The 16,766-nt window shown below is 38.9% G+C and overlaps 3 protein-coding genes across 3 annotated transcripts; 1 reads left to right on the plus strand and 2 right to left on the minus strand.

Annotated features, from left to right (window-relative positions):
- Positions 1–291: 291 nt before the first annotated feature.
- aurkb (aurora kinase B) lies at positions 292–5,577 on the minus strand. The gene is made up of 9 exons (XM_006808959.3): positions 5,441–5,577; positions 3,968–4,006; positions 3,634–3,712; positions 3,221–3,266; positions 2,941–3,129; positions 2,220–2,358; positions 1,973–2,121; positions 1,715–1,889; positions 292–995 (listed from the first exon to the last, which is right to left on the minus strand). Exons 1-9 carry the CDS (start codon positions 5,444–5,446, stop codon positions 822–824), a joined length of 996 nt encoding a protein of 331 aa, XP_006809022.1. The 5' UTR covers positions 5,447–5,577; the 3' UTR covers positions 292–821.
- Positions 5,578–6,269: 692 nt separating this feature from the next.
- Positions 6,270–10,466, minus strand: fbxl12 (F-box and leucine rich repeat protein 12). Its single transcript, XM_006808957.3, has 3 exons — positions 10,091–10,466; positions 9,880–9,955; positions 6,270–8,504 (listed from the first exon to the last, which is right to left on the minus strand). The coding sequence occupies exons 1-3, from the start codon at positions 10,189–10,191 to the stop codon at positions 7,461–7,463; spliced, it is 1,221 nt and encodes a 406-aa protein (XP_006809020.1). The 5' UTR covers positions 10,192–10,466; the 3' UTR covers positions 6,270–7,460.
- A 1,446-nt stretch (positions 10,467–11,912) lies between these two features.
- cops6 (COP9 signalosome subunit 6) lies at positions 11,913–16,605 on the plus strand. The gene is made up of 9 exons (XM_006808958.3): positions 11,913–12,059; positions 12,167–12,298; positions 13,246–13,334; positions 13,608–13,670; positions 13,760–13,807; positions 13,907–14,021; positions 14,828–14,920; positions 15,135–15,235; positions 16,147–16,605. Exons 1-9 carry the CDS (start codon positions 11,948–11,950, stop codon positions 16,285–16,287), a joined length of 894 nt encoding a protein of 297 aa, XP_006809021.2. The 5' UTR covers positions 11,913–11,947; the 3' UTR covers positions 16,288–16,605.
- Positions 16,606–16,766: the final 161 nt, after the last annotated feature.

Here is a 16,766-nt window from a genome sequence, read left to right on the forward strand (position 1 = left end):
ATATACTTTTGCTCTTGTGGTTTACACAAAAAAAAAAAAACCAAATTACTTACCCTTACTTGATAGAAGTCTGTGACTATATATATATATATATATATATATATATATATATATATATATATATATATATATATATTTATATATATATATTTATATTAAATGTTGTATAAGCAACTTAATATAACCCTGAGCAAAGGTAGGACTTATAGTTGCATTACACCACCCAGGTTTGCCAAGCAGCCAGTTATAAACTCTGTGATCAATTACTCATTTGATGCAAACAAATCCTTTTACAATATTTATTAGAAAGTTAAAGTACATCTTGAAGGAAATTAAAACATGCTTTCCTGCACAAGCCCCAAACCCCTCGGCACAAACTATTCAAGAATATAAATGAGGCAGTCTAACAGTAGTATTTTGATGTCAACACCATCTGAGGCAGCAATCCAAAACAAAGCTGTGTCAATTTTAAAAAGTAAAGAAATCACAATTACCAAAAAACACACTTCTAGAGAAGGCACTATACATAGATAAGGACATACATAAGGACTGTACATTAAAGAAAAAAAGAAAAGAAAGAGGGTATGCAGGAATAGACAAACAGCAAAAACTGATTAACCGCAAAAGAAGTGAAAGATTCTCTGCATTTGCAGGTTCTCAGAATTTGTTGTTCATCTTTGTCACGCATGACATAATACTCTGAACCCTTTTCATGTATAAAATTGCCAGTATAATGGCAGTTTCAAGCCCATGGCAGTGAAACCAAAAAATATTGGGCCACAGTCTCTTGTGGAAGGAAAAAGACCCATCATAGGGCAGGCTCAGGATTTCTTGACAGGGCAGGTTGGAGGCAAGAGCCTGTGAGAGTTGGCACGCACCCACTGGTGGTCGATGACACTCTGTAGTGGGAGGCGATCGATGGGGTTGTGGCGAAGCAGCTTGGAGATCAAGTCTCGGGCACCATCAGAGACAACTTTAGGGAACTTCAAGTCCACCTGCAAATGGAAGATTTGATTCATGCATTTATCAGCAAAGGGGAATGCTGGGATTCTTAAAGTCTTAGCTGACTCACAAACTGCCAGGTACAGTCAGTTTCCTGATACATGAGATGTAATGTCAAGTTAGAAAAAACAATGCAAGATGTGTCATTTTAAGAATTTATAACCAGAAAATTAAACATATAGATAAAAGTATTTTTATGCATTTTCTAAAACTTGTGAAAGGAATAAGCAGTCAAATGTTGTGCCCTTCAGAGTCATCCACATCTGCCAGTCCGCTACTGTTCTTATGCACATTTCAGAAAATGCATAAGTTTAAAACAAGCTGAGCTTAAATTAAACCCTTGCTTGTGACTTATTTTGTTCATAATAATTGTTAAGATCTGGGAACATTTGAGTGTCAACAAAGTCCGCTCAGCGTAACACTTTAATCTGAGCTAAAACTCAAAATGTGTGTACTAAATCTGGTATGCATAATGCTACAGAAGGTAAAATATCTTGTGTACTACATTACATTCCCAGAAGAAATAATGAAAAACCTACAAGAATTTTCCTTTTTTAGTATAAAGTAAGAGCCAAAGGGAAACAAGTGCTCGACTAGAGTGATACCTAAATGGCTTCTCTCACTACAGTAAAATCAGCTTCTTCTCTATGACTGAAACTTAATCATGAGATTTGACTGACCAAGTGCATTACACATGCAGAGAAGCACCAACCTTCATAATCCTTTTGTACGTTTCTGAGTGGCTTGCTGTTTCAAACGGTGGGTTGCCAACTAAACACTCGTAGCAGAGGACGCCAATGCACCACAAGTCCACCTTCTCACTATGGGTGTGTCCCTCAATCATCTCAGGAGGAAGATAGTCCAGTGTCCCGCACATTGTGCGACGTCTGAGAAGGTTTAAAAGAGGTGAGCAGGGCAGGGTGAACAGGCATCTTAAAGAAAGTGAAGTAGTGACAGTGTGGTTACTCACCTTAGAGAAGGTGCATGGACTGACCAACCAAAATCAGCAATTTTCAGCTCTCCACGATAACCGAGAAGAAGATTCTCAGGCTTGATGTCACGATGAATTACTTTCTTCTCATGGCAATACATTAGTGCATCAGATATCTCCTCCATGTACTAGAATTTTAAAGAGGTTGGCATTAGGTTATAACTTCACTATTTTTGCAGTTCAGAGTACAGAATTTTGTCACCTACAATTCTGGTTGAGTTCTTACCGTGGCAGTACGCCGATCATCAAATCTGCCACATCTCTGAAGCTCTTTGTACATTTCACCGCGTGGGGCGTACTCAAGCACTAAAAACACCCTCTTACGGTCATGGAAGTAATTGTAGAAGCGCAGGATGTTTGGATGCCTGAGGAAATGAAGCAGAAGAGATTTAAATCAGCATGCTAAATGCACCAAATATAAGCAGCCATTATATAGTATGCATTTATACAATATCAGCCTAATCTATAAGAGACAAATAAACCACTGAGAACACACCATTTCTTTGTATATCTTGTCCCCAGAGGCATTATACATGTAAATCATTAGTTAATAGACCAGACATTAACTACATTTCTCAGTGTATAGCAATGGCACAGTTAAAGATTTTTTTTGAAATTACACAAATTATTGAAATGTTTAGATATAGAAGTACACAGCTCTCAGCTTTAACTTGGCATTGTTCAACCATTTGAATGTCCCTGCAGCAGACAGTGGAGGGTAGCACATAGCCTGCCAAACGTGTGTGAATTATAGGACGGTTGTTATAATCGCCCTAAAACGGGACAGTCCCACAAAAGGTTATTTTGTACATTTCAATGAATGTATCACCACACTTCTTATTTGAACACATGTTGTGTAACAAATTAAACTTGTGTTTGTAAACTCAGTTTGCTTAAGATGACAAAAGGGAGTAGAGCCAAAAAAAACAAAGAAGCAGGATACTAACTTGAGATGGGCCTGAATCTCAATCTCTCTCCTGAGTTGATGCTCCACACCTTCTTTCTCCATCTGAGACTTGAACAACACCTTCAGTGCCACAATTGCTTGGAGTTTCTTCACTCTCGCAAGATAGACATTTCCAAATTTTCCTTTTCCAAGTGGCCGACCAATGTCAAAGTCATCAATGGAAATTTTCCTGAAATAAAAACAAATAAAGGGTCTTTTAAATATTCAGGACAAAGACAACATATCAGGAATATAGAACTAGCCTTAGGTAGTACACTTACTTTGAAGCTGAGCTGGAGGATGAGCCAATGCATTCTCTCGCAGGACCTAAAAATAACACCACAATTAAAACTTAGCAATTAAAAATTTCCTGAGGGGTCTCAATCAGTTATCATAGGTTTGTGTTTTGTGATTAGTTTTTAAATTTCATTTTTACTTTGTTTCAAATTCAATTTCAGTCAGTTTCCAGAGTGGATACGAACACTTCAGTTTACTTTTTAATTTTCTGTCTTTTAATTTTAATTTAGTTATGTTTTCGTTTTTTCTCTAAATGTAGTTTTCCAGGTATATGGATTTTTTTAAACTTTAGTTTTCATTTCTATTTTAATCAGTTTCCCCCCCAATATCCAGTTTTAGTTTAGTTAACTTCAGTACCCTTGGTCTTATCAGCATCTGCACAGAAGGAAAGACTTACCTGTGACAGTATTTTTCATTGTGTCTGGTCGTTGCTTCACCACAACTCGCTGAGGGCCTGACAGGTTCGGTGTGGCAAACTGACATCAAGAGCAAACACAAAAACACAGCCATAAGTGATTTATTCATTGCACTAATGCTAAATCACTCATGTATTAATATTACAACTACTACTACAAAATTTTACCAACATATATTCTTTGATTTGCTCAAAGTAACTTTCGGTATTTTAATAACACCTCAGTCCAAGCTGAATCAGATGTGCTTGCTAGATTTAAGCACAGTTAACAGTAATAGGCCAAGCAACATAATCTTTTACAATTTTTACTACTTACTGGTCTTTGAAGACCTCTGGGCTCGTAATTTTCCTTATTCTGTAAAGAAATAAATACAACTCACTAAAACACAGTACATTTGAGCTATTTTGTGCCCCCCTTGTTTTTAGCTTTATACTTATTTTAGACAACCAACAAAGGGAAGCAAGCAAGAGATTAAGGCACACTTTGTAACTCATAACCTAGGATGTTGTGTCAAGGCTCAGTGCTTTGCCTGTTTATCATTAATGGTGACTTTAACCAAGAGTTTGGAATTAACTCAATGTCTGAATAGATTACTTATAAAATATGGTCTGAAGTTCATCCAAGTCACAATTATAAACACATTCTGATTTCAATCATTAAGCACAACCAGATGTTCTTTTCATTTCTTAGCGTGCGCACACACACACACTGAGCTGTAGTCTGGGGGAAAAAGTAAGTGAATTTATTTATGTAAATTGTAGAAACTTTCTTCATGTATAACTTATGATGCATGCACAATGACAAACATGAACGGTGGAGTATTTCTCCTTACCAAACTGTTTCAGTTCATCAGTATTTCTTGGAGATCTTTATTTAACAGCTCTCTTCACTTAATGCAACAGCATCTAAACTAGGTTCAGGTTGCCAATAATCTTTCTAGAGACAATACAGAATTTGTATGCTTTTACTTACTGGAAGGGCCACCTCTACAATCACTGTCACTTCCTGTTTTACACCAAAATAACACAGGGTGTAACACGTTCCTAAAGTTGGAGAGCCACCCTCCACTTCAAGTTAATACTTAATGTGTAATATAATGGAGAGCACACATGGCTATTACTGCGACATAACTGATGGTTAGATTATTTCTAGATTCCATCCCCTCTCGTTTTTTTATATTGTGCATACATCTAAAGCATTTTCTAGTGCCAGAGACAGTAATATATTTGATTTCAGCTGGTTTTCCTAATCATATACAAAATCGAGAAGGAAACACTGTCTGTGGGTGGCTGAATTACCCACCACAACTCTTTACCCGGTTTGAGAGGTAAAGACGCCTTGTTTTATCATGACTTGATCGCCACGCTGACCTTAGATATGCTGGTTCAATGCTTTATATAGTGTTCATAAATTACACTTACTGGATTGAAGATCAACGAGTTAAACATTTAAATTAAACGTTAAACAAAGAACAAGGTTTACCAGGCCTCTGTTATTTAAAGTCAGCATTCAAACAATTGCAGTACAAGTCACTGTACTGATCACCTTTAAGGAAAACATTAACTTAACTCGAAGTAGAAAGCACTGCCTCGTTCGTAGAATATACTACCTGTGATCTTTTTACCTCGAGTTAACGTTACACGTTAGTCTGCTGAGATAGCTTGCAAGCACAAGGTTAGCTAAATTAAGCTAAAATTTACGTCTACGTAAACATTATATACGGAGTTTAAATTGTTATCAACTGTTACTCGGTAACGCTTCGATATAAATGTATAAATATCGAATTACCTGCATCGTAGTGAAGGAAAAACAGTATTAACTTTACAGCGTAAAAAAACCCCAATCTTGTAACCTAGAACTTCCTCGGCCGCCAGCGTTTTCAAAAAGCTAATCTTCACGAACGTGATTGGTGAGCTTCGCACACTTAGAGAACAGTCATTGGACAAAAGCGCTGCAATGGGCAGCGTGTCATTGGTGAGCGGTGGCTGTGGTCCCGCCCACATGCTGTACATTATTTTTAAAAAGTAGGAGTAACGTCCACGTTACGTGATGTACGTAATGTACAACAATTCATAGCACCCTTTCAAGAGTATAACATTGTTAACCATTTTAATCTATGTGTATATTCGGTCACTTTCAATGTGAAATGTTCACACTGGACAAATTTGAACTCAACAGCATGTAGGTGTTAAATTCTTTGTTATGTAGCATATAAAAAATTAAAATGATTTCCAGCTGCAAAATATACTGCATATCATATATAAATTCATGAATCCAAACTTTTAATCCCATAATTACTTTTAATTAATATGCTTTTAATTTTGATTATACGGTTTGTGTACCATTAAGCTACTTGTGTAGGATTAATACTTACTAATTTAAATTCTTGTCTTTCCACTTTTCAAAAACCGTTACTGGCCACTCCAACACTCAAAACAAGAGAAATGACCCGTGACAATTTTCTGAAGCATAAGCTGACAAGAAATCACCTACGTAAAAGAAGATAAAATGTAGTATTAGACCTTGAAAAATGATACATGCAGTTTCATGACAAACTGATCAGTCATCTTTAAAGGTGCAGTCGACATACCGTATTTGTATTCAAGCACAAATTCTGGGTTTACTTCATCAAAATAGCTTTATTCAGAACAATTTGTTCTTCACAAGATGAACCTTCATTGAATGGTTGCTTTAAATGCAACACACTTCGGTATGATGACACAAATCTTTCATGTTTTTTCCTAAAATTGAGACAATATACACACATTCAGGATAAGCGGTTGCTTTTTGTTCTCAGTTTCTACAAAACACATATGCATCACCCAACCAACCAGAGTAAAATATATTTTTTTGACAGTATACGTTGTTGAGAAGTGGTAAAGAACAGGAAACAGGTGGATCATGACTTATTTGTCTTTGTAGCTGACACCTGTTTATCTGTTTACAGTCTAACAGCAACTGTTCTGCATTTTATTTCATATCGTTAAAGTTTCTAAGCACTAAAAAGGAGAGACTTCCCACTGACTTACCTCAAAGAAACTGAGTATTGTAGGAGATCATGACATATCCCTTAAGACAATATAATTTGTGTCTTCGACGACAGATGTTTTTGCTTAACTTTCATAATGGAGTAACCTCAGCTTATGAGGCAACCTTGCAAACTGACGAGAAAGATGTTTTTCATGATGTTTGCATCAATGTGATGAAGTAATCTGATTTGTCAACGACAGACAATTCAGTTTGGAAGTTTTATGCAACTGTTACAAATCAGATTTTTCAGAAAACACCATATCACAATATATCTCTTACCTCTAAGTCAGCTTTAATCAAGACAAGTAACATTTTGAACATAATACTGTAAAAAGCTAAATAAAGGGCCAAAACATTTATTGTTGTTCTTGCACTGCTGAAAACTGCAATCCTCCTCTAAAGCACTCAAAGGTCATTCTGTTGAGGAAGTCATTTATTTTTATACATACTATTTTTTTATTTTTTATTTAATCGCTCAATAAACCCTTAATACATTTGAATACATTACTGTGTACAGCTATTCAGTTTTTGTTACTTCATTCTAAAAGCCTAAAAATACTATAAACATGGATCATTGTGAGCAGACTTTTAAAATGATTTTTTATTTATTTATGGACTTATTGTGGCATTGTCAGAAAAAGTTGACAAAGCATTCTGAATCGGGTTCTACTTATATCAACATGATCTTAAAGCCTATGTAACAGGTTGTTGTTGTTGTTTTATTTATTTATTTTTAATCCCATGTGGGTTGCTTGTATATAGCAGCATATAGCTTCACTCAATCTTCATTATTCTGAACAGAGCAGTTGGTAAACACCAGTGTGCAGGATGGCAGCAGGACAGCCAGTGTGCGACGCAGACCTGGAATAGGATCGTTCATATCTGCCATCTTGTTCTCGTCGCTGCTGCCATCTGCACCTGCAGCTTCTTCTCTGTCCTGCTCTTCTTCCTCACCGCCCTCCCCCTCTTCAGCTGGTGGATTCTGACGAGGCTGGAACCTGACGTCCACAAACTCCAGCTGGCGAAGTCCACGGAGCATCCTGCAGCTCCGGGCTATCTGCAGCTCGCTGAGTGTGCAGTCCCACAGGCGCAGACGTTTCAGGTCTTTCAAGCGGCTGGCGCAGAGCAAACCTGGACCCACCTCTTTTCCACCAAGACTTAGCTCCTCCAGCCCAAGCCAGCCAGCCCCCAAGCCAAGGGAGGCCATATGTAACTGGTAGCCCTGCCGCCCTGTAATGCCTATTTCCAGAAACTTGAGCCTGGAAAGCCCTTCTACACCACAGACACCATCTTTGGCAGCACAGCTTCTAAGCCCATTAGCTGTTACACGAAAGGTGTCACGTAGCTCTAGATGACAGAGCCTCTCCCATGATGTCAGACCCTGCAGGTGCTGGTCTGTAAAAGAGGGCACATTGTTAAGGACTAACCTCTCAATACCAATCCCTGAAGGAGAGCCAGCCCCTTTTCCTTTCTGGTTCCTTCCTTTCAGTTGAGCACCAACACTGGATGTGGGTTCTGCTCTTTCTTGGGGACTAGCTGATGGCAGGGTCTGATTGAAGAAGCCACGAGGCAGCTCACAACCCCGCAGCTCCAGCACCTGCAAAGATGGAGGTAGGATCTGGCAACTGGGCAGGCTTCTCAGGTCTGCATGCAGAAGATAGAGCTTACTCAGTCGAGGGCATTTTGTGGACAAAGCTTTAAGCCAAGACTCAGAGAGAAAGGTTCCGCCACGTGCGGACAGCAGCAAACCACGCAAGCGAAGGCACCTTAGTCCGCAACCCAGGTACTGACGCAGCAGGACCCAAAGGATGCGGGATGTCACCTAACACACAGTGGACAGTCCATGAATATGTGTGTGTTGAGAGAGAGAAACAATAACAGTCAATAACTGCACAAACACACAACCCATGTGTTATTAAATGATGCTCATTGTTTATTTTTAGAGCATATTTTACACACAAAAGCATTTCAAAATGCTTTACAAGGGGCTTTAAAAAGCAATACACAATTTTATTCACTATCAAAGAAACTAAAATACACATACAATAGAAAAACACATACCAGCCAAGAGAAAATATTAGTGGATGGCTGTTAAGAATGACTAGTAACAGCTCAGAAACTGCCAATAGATGGCCTAAGAGTCAAATCAGCAACTAGGTTGTTGAAACAAAGATATGTCAAAACTGGCTTTGGGGTGGATAAAACAGGCTAAGCTCCTGGAATGGCTTTCCCAAAGCTCCAACGTCAATTGTACTGAAAACTTGTAGACTATGTTTAAAAGCTGGCTCCATGCCAGGAAACCAACCAATTTAACTAAACTCAACCACTTCTGCAAAGAAGAGTGGTTAAATACCCAGCTACTGCTGCACCAAAAGCTTGTTGATGGCTACCGAAAGTGTTTAACTGAAGTGCAACCAATATTTATATTAACCAAATATTAGTTGGGGTTGTATGTGTGGATTTGATTCAAACTTGTGCATCTACTTTTTCCTCTTTAAAGCCATTAAAGCGGTGTTCTGTACTATTCTATTCCACCCTGGACAAAGAACAGTTCAAATAAATTATGAAAAGCCCCAAATTCCTATGTAAAGAGCTTAGAAAGAAAAATGGCTGGACTGCTTTAAGTTTCTTGAAGACATTTCACCTCTCACCCCAGAAGCTTCTTCAGTTCTAAGACCAAATGGTGGAAAGCCCCAGATATTTCAGCTCTAGTGGGAGTTGTCCCTTAAGAGGGTAGTTTGGTCTTAGAACTGAAGCTTCTCGGATGAGAGGTGAAATGTCTTCAAGAAACTTAAAGCAGTCCAGTCGCTTTTCTTTCCAAGCGCCTTGGATTACCATGACCTGGATGACTGAGAACCTACACAGACCCAAATTCCTGTGGCATTCATGCCCATGATGCATCTATAAATTTCTCAGCACAACTGTATAAGTGGGCCCGTTTTGAGACAGGAAATCCCGGTGTTGTATTTTTATTTGATGATACAGTTAAAACCAGTGCTTTAATGTGAGAGGATAAATTCAAACATGAGTCAACAGCTCCCAGTCGTTCATCTTTATCAAAAAAAAAAGAAGAAGTTATCGCTATGGGTTTGTTTCTATTATTATCCCCAAGTAACAGACCAGATTACTAGAATGCCTGGCCTGCATTAACAGAAGAAACGAAAAATGATAAGCCACACTGGCAACAACATCCTTACCCCTTTCCATGAAGTCAGGTCGACATTTCTCCACAGTCTTTGGTCTTTAACAAGGCGTTTCCACCTCTTACATACCCTAAAACCACAATTTAAAATATATAAACATATACACAAATCACATAACAAAAGACAAAACAAACGAAAACCTGAGTTTTGTTTTAAACGACGATTAACTAGTAAATCATTGAGAGCAAAGTTGAAATCCCCTTACCTCCCGGCTTTGACGACCTCTCGTACGTTCAGGTAGGACAACACATCGATTAAAATGTTTTCGGGAAAGTAGTCCAGATTGCAGCCCCTAAATTCTTCCATTTTGTAAACAAAACTCTCAAACCTCACACACGGAATGGTACACGAACGCACACGGGTTGCGCCCGAATCAGCAATCCCCCGGAAACAGCGGTCCACTGACTGTGTGACCGAGCGGCCGCTGGGCAGTTAAATCAAATCAGCGGCTTTAAGCTCAACACAACATCCCCCGACCCAAACAGCCTCTGTTTCTATAAACTCCCATCTGGTTTATGACCGTGAATATGCGGCACGGTTTGTTTTAAAAAAGAGCTCCACGAAGAGCCACTTAACGTCCTTTGCATCAACAGTCAACTGCGCCTGCGCGGATTACCGGACAAGATGGCGACCAGCAATGGTGGAGGAATGGAAGTGGATGGGGCAGGCGAGTATTTATCCCTCATCTCATCGTTTCTGTCCACATCAACCAAAACCTGCGCGCAGGTTGCCGTATATGTTGTTTTGTGTGTTATAAGTGAGCGGAAGTGACGACTCCGTGGTGTTAAAGGGTCGTAAGGAGCTTGCTCGCTGACATAGCAGGTTAACGTACTCAGCTCTGTGAAGCTGTCAGTACATTCATCACTGTGGATATTTCACGCAGTTCCCTCTGCTTTGCCACAGGAGTTTGCATCAGAAATTTGAAGTAAAATCTAACATCATGTGCAGTTTGATTAAAATGCTGTGGCAGTGCTGCAACACCAAACACGTCAACATTAGCTATACATGAGAGAAACCGACATGCAGGCCTATATCTGTGTGAATAGTTACATATACATTAAAATGACTGTATGTAGCGAGCATAGGGCGACCGCTCAGAGTCGCGTTTTATTAATTTTATAAACTGTCATTGGGCACATCGCTGACTGATCTACCTGTCCAGGTGTCCTGTTGGGAAACTGTGGAACTCGTTTTATGATTGTATATGCTATTTAACTTTTTAGGAACGATCCTGAGAATGATCTTTTGTGCCAAACTAAACAGATGATTAATGCCAAAAGGATATATCCAGTCACTTATTTTGAATGGAAAGAAAACGGTGTATGTCCTGTTGCTTGGCTCTGGAGCTAAGTGACAAAGATTATTTTCATCAGCTACAATCTGAGTGTAAATAATCTCTCTTATTATTTTGTCTCTCATTGGTCATACGTTATTGATTGTTTTGGGTTCATACTAATTTACTGCTATTGATGTGTCTCTGCTTATTTTCTTGTGTTCCATATATACATGCAGTTTGATTAGACGTATACCGAAACAGGGCTGATCCATTGCTGATTAACTTTCCAGTTAATGTGATTGGACCATAATAATCACTTTTGGTTGATCACTGTTGCTTTTTTCCTAATTTTCCAGTAATTATTTGGATTTGAAGAAGTATTTCCGTTTGTACCTGGGTCATTTAATCTCAAATCACTGTTGCCCTTTTGCACAACTATCTCAGATTTGCCTAAAAAGGCTATGGTCCACAGATTGGATACATATATATTGGTTGCTGTGAATTTGTAGCTTCATATATCAAATATTTTTCAAGATGTATTCTTTTCAAAAATGGTCCATCGACACATTTTCATTGATATCATACGAAGGTAAAATTTTACAGTTTGTGACGATAAAATTCTGAGATGGTTGATTTGAGATGGAAAACCTTTGTCTGGCTTTTGTAATTGTTTGAATTTGTGCTTCCAGTTAACAAGTTTTTTGACTTTTTTATATATTGTCATTGACATACTGTTAATCCCAATCATGTTTGTGTCTTTGTGTGATTGTAGCCAGCCCCAGTGTTATGGCCTCAGGGGTCACTGGGAGTGTTTCTGTGGCCTTACACCCTCTGGTTATCCTAAACATATCCGATCACTGGATACGCATCCGCTCGCAGGAGGGCCGACCGATGCAGGGTATGTGTGAAAAAACAACACATTATCCTATCACATATATATTGGGCTTATGGAATAAAGGTCTACGTTAAAGATAAACATATGCTGTTGTGTTTGTCTCTGCTCAGTGATTGGAGCTCTGATTGGGAAACAGGAGGGTCGAAACATCGAGGTGATGAACTCCTTTGAGCTGCTGTCTCACACCATAGACGACAAAGTGCACATTGACAAGGAGTACTACTACACCAAGGAGGAACAGTGTAAGCTTTGTTCAAGTGTTGAGGACAATAATGCACATATTTGTGTGTGCATCTTCTTTGATGACTCAGTTGTTCGGTAGCTGGAGTTGTGCTAAAATTAGTAACACTGGCGTAATCATCATTCAGGAAAATCAGTTCACACATCAGTTTGTCGTGATTTGTTTTTCTAGCCTTAGACTCTCTGTCCTTGCCTCCTTTATTAAATTGAGACATTTCCTATCTGTGTTCTGACTTTCCCACACAAAGAACAATAAACAGTACAACAATTGATAAGTCTTGAACGGCAGAATGGGACTCTGTAGTTTTGGAGTTTCAGTTTCCAAAGAGTACAGATACATTGTTAATATGTTTGGATGTGCAAGGGGTAAAACATGTGAAGGGAGATTCCTAACACTCGACCAAAAGATGGCAGCATTGGATCCTGTTGTTGAGCCAGAAGTAAATGATTTACACACAAGTGTTTTGGTCCAAATGACATAAAAACTACCAAAACTCTCTGTCTCTGCCTCTTGTTTTGGATTTTATAATTTTGTTTTCAAGTCAGTTCCTGTTAATTTCCAGAAAATCAGAACAGTTATTATAACAAAAACACAACTCTTTATGAAGGCAGTTGACTCACAGTCGTGGAGACATCCCAAGCCTCTGTATTTGCAACAAAGCCTCGTCAAGCAGGGTTTTTATTTTATTTGTATTTTTTAACACATTTTATTAAAATGACAAAGACTTAAACCTGTAGTTTGTTTTGTAAGGTCACTATATTGTTTAGTTAACTGCTGTAACCTTGAAAACTGAAGAGATTTATTTATTTTTTGCTTTGCTTATGCTCGGCTTTTTTCATGTCACTATGAGAGAGTTCATTGATGACTATGTTCTCCAAGCCCCTCTCAGATATTTATCAGTAAGTCATCAGATCATTTTGTTCTTACACTTGTCCTCTGGTCTCTCAGTCAAACAGGTCTTCAAAGACATGGAGTTTCTGGGCTGGTACACCACAGGTGGTCCTCCAGACCAGTCAGATATCCACATTCACAAGCAGGTAGGCAGACTGAAGCCCACTGACAGGTGGCAGGATGTCGATGTCGACACGTGTACTGTGGCCATGAATGTTTCAGAAGCAAAACGTATCACTTTTAATTGATTGATTGATTGATGATTAAGCTTTTAAATATCTTACAATCCCATACACACCTGCTCCACTTGTGTTGTACTTAAAAACATGCCTTTATACTGCTATAGAGTCTACACACAAGTAAATGCTGGATATTTCAGATCGTTTGCTTTTACCCTCATTTTCTCTACTTCCTGGCAGGTGTGCGAGATCATTGAGAGCCCTCTTTTCCTGAAGCTCAACCCAATGACCAAACACACGGACGTGAGTTCATTTGCATTGTTTCAGCAACGATGTCGCTGGTACAAACACAAACGCCTCTGCTCTAAACAGAGTGTTCTTTTGTCCCACAGCTTCCTGTTAGCGTTTATGAATCTGTCATTGACATCATCAGTGGCGAGGTATAGTTTACTTCCACTTTTATCTAGTCTAATCTTGATTGCCACAGATGTTTCAGTTCCATCTGATATGTATTATTTTGTTTGTTTGTTTGTTTTCAGGCCACCATGTTATTTGCTGAGCTGACGTACACTCTGGCCACAGAGGAAGCGGAGAGAATTGGCGTTGACCACGTAGCTCGTATGACGGCCACCGGCACTGGAGAAAACTCAACAGGCAAGACAAGCTGTTGCCTCAAGAATTACTTGTACATGTCCTACTAGCTACACACTGATCATAGTCATGAATTGTTGCTAAATAAGCATTCTTTATTTACAATAAGCCACAAAAGATGGTAAATCAGAGCTTTTCTCCAGCTTCAAATCCAAAAGAAATGGCTTTCGTAGCTTTGTTGAGTTTCTAGGCTTAGAAACGGTTAGAGGCGCTGTTGTCAAAGATTAAAGGCAGACTTGACTACTTTTTATGAAAATGTGTTTCCTTTAAAAAATGCAATATACAAATGATTTGTGATACGAGGTATGATTAAAAAAAATACAATAACAACAACAAAAACACCTTCTACAATTTCAGTTTGGCCATTCTCTAGTTTTGTCTCTCTGCACTCATGCCCCTGTGATGCATACTAGAGCTTCTCAAGTGTTAAAGTCATGTTGTTGCATTTGAATTTTTGTTATTAGGAAGGGGGCAAAATCAAAAAAGAGGTGAATCTAGCCCCTGCGCTGCCACATGCATGGTGGCAGGATCCACGGGTTAGATGCTTTCAGCTGAATTTTCTCCCTCAGGGTTTTACAGTAGCTCTCCGAACTTACTGCCTCACGCTGGGGGGGACATTTTTACATTGTACAACCATGTAAACCCAGAAATAAATGATTTAAATGAGGTGTAACAAGCTGTCAGTTAGGGCATGGTGTCACATGGTGTCTCCTCCATCAGTCAGCTGTCCTGTGACCTGCATCTTATTGGTCACCATCAAAATGAATCGGGGTTTAACTGTGTTGTTTGGTGTCTTTCTTCTGTGTTAGTTGCTGAACACCTTATAGCCCAGCACAGTGCGATAAAGATGCTCCACAGCCGAGTGAAGATCATTCTAGAGTACGTCAAAGCCGTGGAAGCAGGTGAGAGGATGAGAGGGTCGTTTAATGACGGAGTGAGAGCGAAGAATGTGAAAATAAATCTGAAAAGCAGATGTTTTTAAATGAGATGTTTCCTCTCCTTCATTTTTTTAAAGGAGGCCCCTCAAACATGCCCCTCTGTAATTACAAGCTTCTGTTTGACAGTTTCTTGACGAACTCAACATTTTTCAGCATGCTGTTTATTTGTTTCTCACAGGCGAGGTGCCATTTAATCATGAGATCCTTCGAGAAGCAAACGCCCTGTGCCACAGACTGCCAGTCCTCAGCACCATAAAATTCAAAACTGACTTCTATGATGTAAGTAATCTTTGTTGCTCCTTCACACACACACAGAAATTGGACCAAGGCAGGTCAAAATCCCAGGAAAAATGAGAAAAGGAATAATCTAACTTGCCTCTCTTTGGTAACAGTTTTTAAATATAGCTAATATTTAGCAGCATTGTAACAGTTAACAGGCAGGGAAACACGCGATTCAGGGATCAGTGTGTTCAAATGTGATGTGTTTACATGTAATTATAAAGATGGAACTACAGTGTTTCAGTGGACAGAGTTTAGAGCCAAATAAATTTCCGTTACGTATCGAGACACATAAAATGCTCAAAGTACTTTTCAAGCATTTGCTGTAGTTGGTAAAGATGTGAAGACAAATGCATCAGTTTATAAACTGACCCCATTGCTGCACCGGCCACATAAACCATATGGATCATTTTTGATGAGATAGGAGCTGCTTTTCATTTATCATTTATTTTCTAAGTCGTGCAACTGTATTGCAAAAAGTCACCAATCTTCAGTTTGATAAGTTCTATGCAAGACGCGTCATTTTAGTTATTTTTCCATTGTTTTTTGAATAATCTGCCAGTGTAATTAACGGAGCAGTGGAATGTATTTTTTGCCAGTACCAGCTGGTGATTATTTAGTCACTTTTACACAGTGTACTCCACTCTCTATTTGTTTACTTTTACCCACATTACATAAATCTTTCACAGTGTACCAAAGTACTGGGTCCAAAAACTGAAGACAAACACATCCCTAAAATCAAAGCTCACATCTCATTTTATCAAAGTGCAGCAATAAAAGATAAGATAAGAAGTCTCAGTCACAAGGAAAAATTAATTTATGATTAAATATCTCTTGTTGTGATGATGTTACTGTTCATTGTGCTGTAAAAGTGAGAACTCCCTGACGCCGTTCTTCTGTTTACCCTGCAGCAATGTAATGACGTCGGCCTCATGGCCTACTTAGGCACTATCACCAAGACTTGCAACAGTATGAATCAGTTCATCAACAAGTTCAACGTCCTGTACGACAGACAGGGCATCGGCCGGAGGATGAGAGGACTCTTCTTTTGAGCAAAGCAGAGAAACAAAACGAGCACCGCAGTTTATTATTCTCTGTTCTGTCTTTTTCTTTGGTTTTTTTGTCTGTTTCTACTTTGATTAGCTAAAAAGCAGTTCTTAAGCCAACCGTAGCTTTTCAGAGCAGTTAAAAAATTTCCAACCACAAGTGTATCTAAAAGCACCGATCATTAAAAGCTATGTACAAAGTCACTCATCTGTTTGGTGGGTCTGCACAGCAATGAGTCCACTGTACATGAACGTTCTGTTATTTTACCCAGTTTATTTTATTGTTTCATGTTCCTGTATGTAATAAATGATCTGCTGATTTTTCGTTTTTTCCCCATGAGACTTTAAATCTTCTGTCAACGAAGCACTTAAAAAAAGTCAGAGCTGCACTTTTAAATGAGCACAAGTCTGCTACGTGGAGCTCGCCTAGCTGGAGGTTTATTGGCAGTAGCAGCACGTTTGCAGATCACCTTCTGAAGTTGTGT

This window comes from Neolamprologus brichardi, chromosome 2 (genome assembly GCF_056152115.1).
Source record: "Neolamprologus brichardi isolate AB-2024 chromosome 2, ASM5615211v1, whole genome shotgun sequence".
Taxonomy (NCBI): Eukaryota; Metazoa; Chordata; class Actinopteri; order Cichliformes; family Cichlidae; genus Neolamprologus; species Neolamprologus brichardi.

Bases quoted from the DNA above. Each gene is read 5' to 3' on its own strand.
- aurkb (XM_006808959.3), bottom strand. The intron at 3,267-3,633 runs GTAAGTCTTTCC...TGTTATTTTTAG, and splicing joins AATGAAAAATACTGTCACAG to GTCCTGCGAGAGAATGCATT. The intron at 1,890-1,972 runs GTGAGTAACCAC...AAACCTTCTCAG, and splicing joins GTCCATGCACCTTCTCTAAG to ACGTCGCACAATGTGCGGGA.
- fbxl12 (XM_006808957.3), bottom strand. From the start codon at position 10,191: ATGGAAGAATTTAGGGGCTGCAATCTGGACTACTTTCCCGAAAACATT. The intron at 9,956-10,090 runs GTAAGGGGATTT...TTGTGGTTTTAG, and splicing joins GAGGTCGTCAAAGCCGGGAG to GGTATGTAAGAGGTGGAAAC. The intron at 8,505-9,879 runs GTAAGGATGTTG...ACTGTGTGTTAG, and splicing joins ACCTGACTTCATGGAAAGGG to GTGACATCCCGCATCCTTTG.
- cops6 (XM_006808958.3), top strand. From the start codon at position 11,948: ATGGCCTCAGGGGTCACTGGGAGTGTTTCTGTGGCCTTACACCCTCTG. The intron at 12,060-12,166 runs GTATGTGTGAAA...GTCTCTGCTCAG, and splicing joins GGAGGGCCGACCGATGCAGG to TGATTGGAGCTCTGATTGGG. The intron at 14,921-15,134 runs GTGAGAGGATGA...TGTTTCTCACAG, and splicing joins CGTCAAAGCCGTGGAAGCAG to GCGAGGTGCCATTTAATCAT.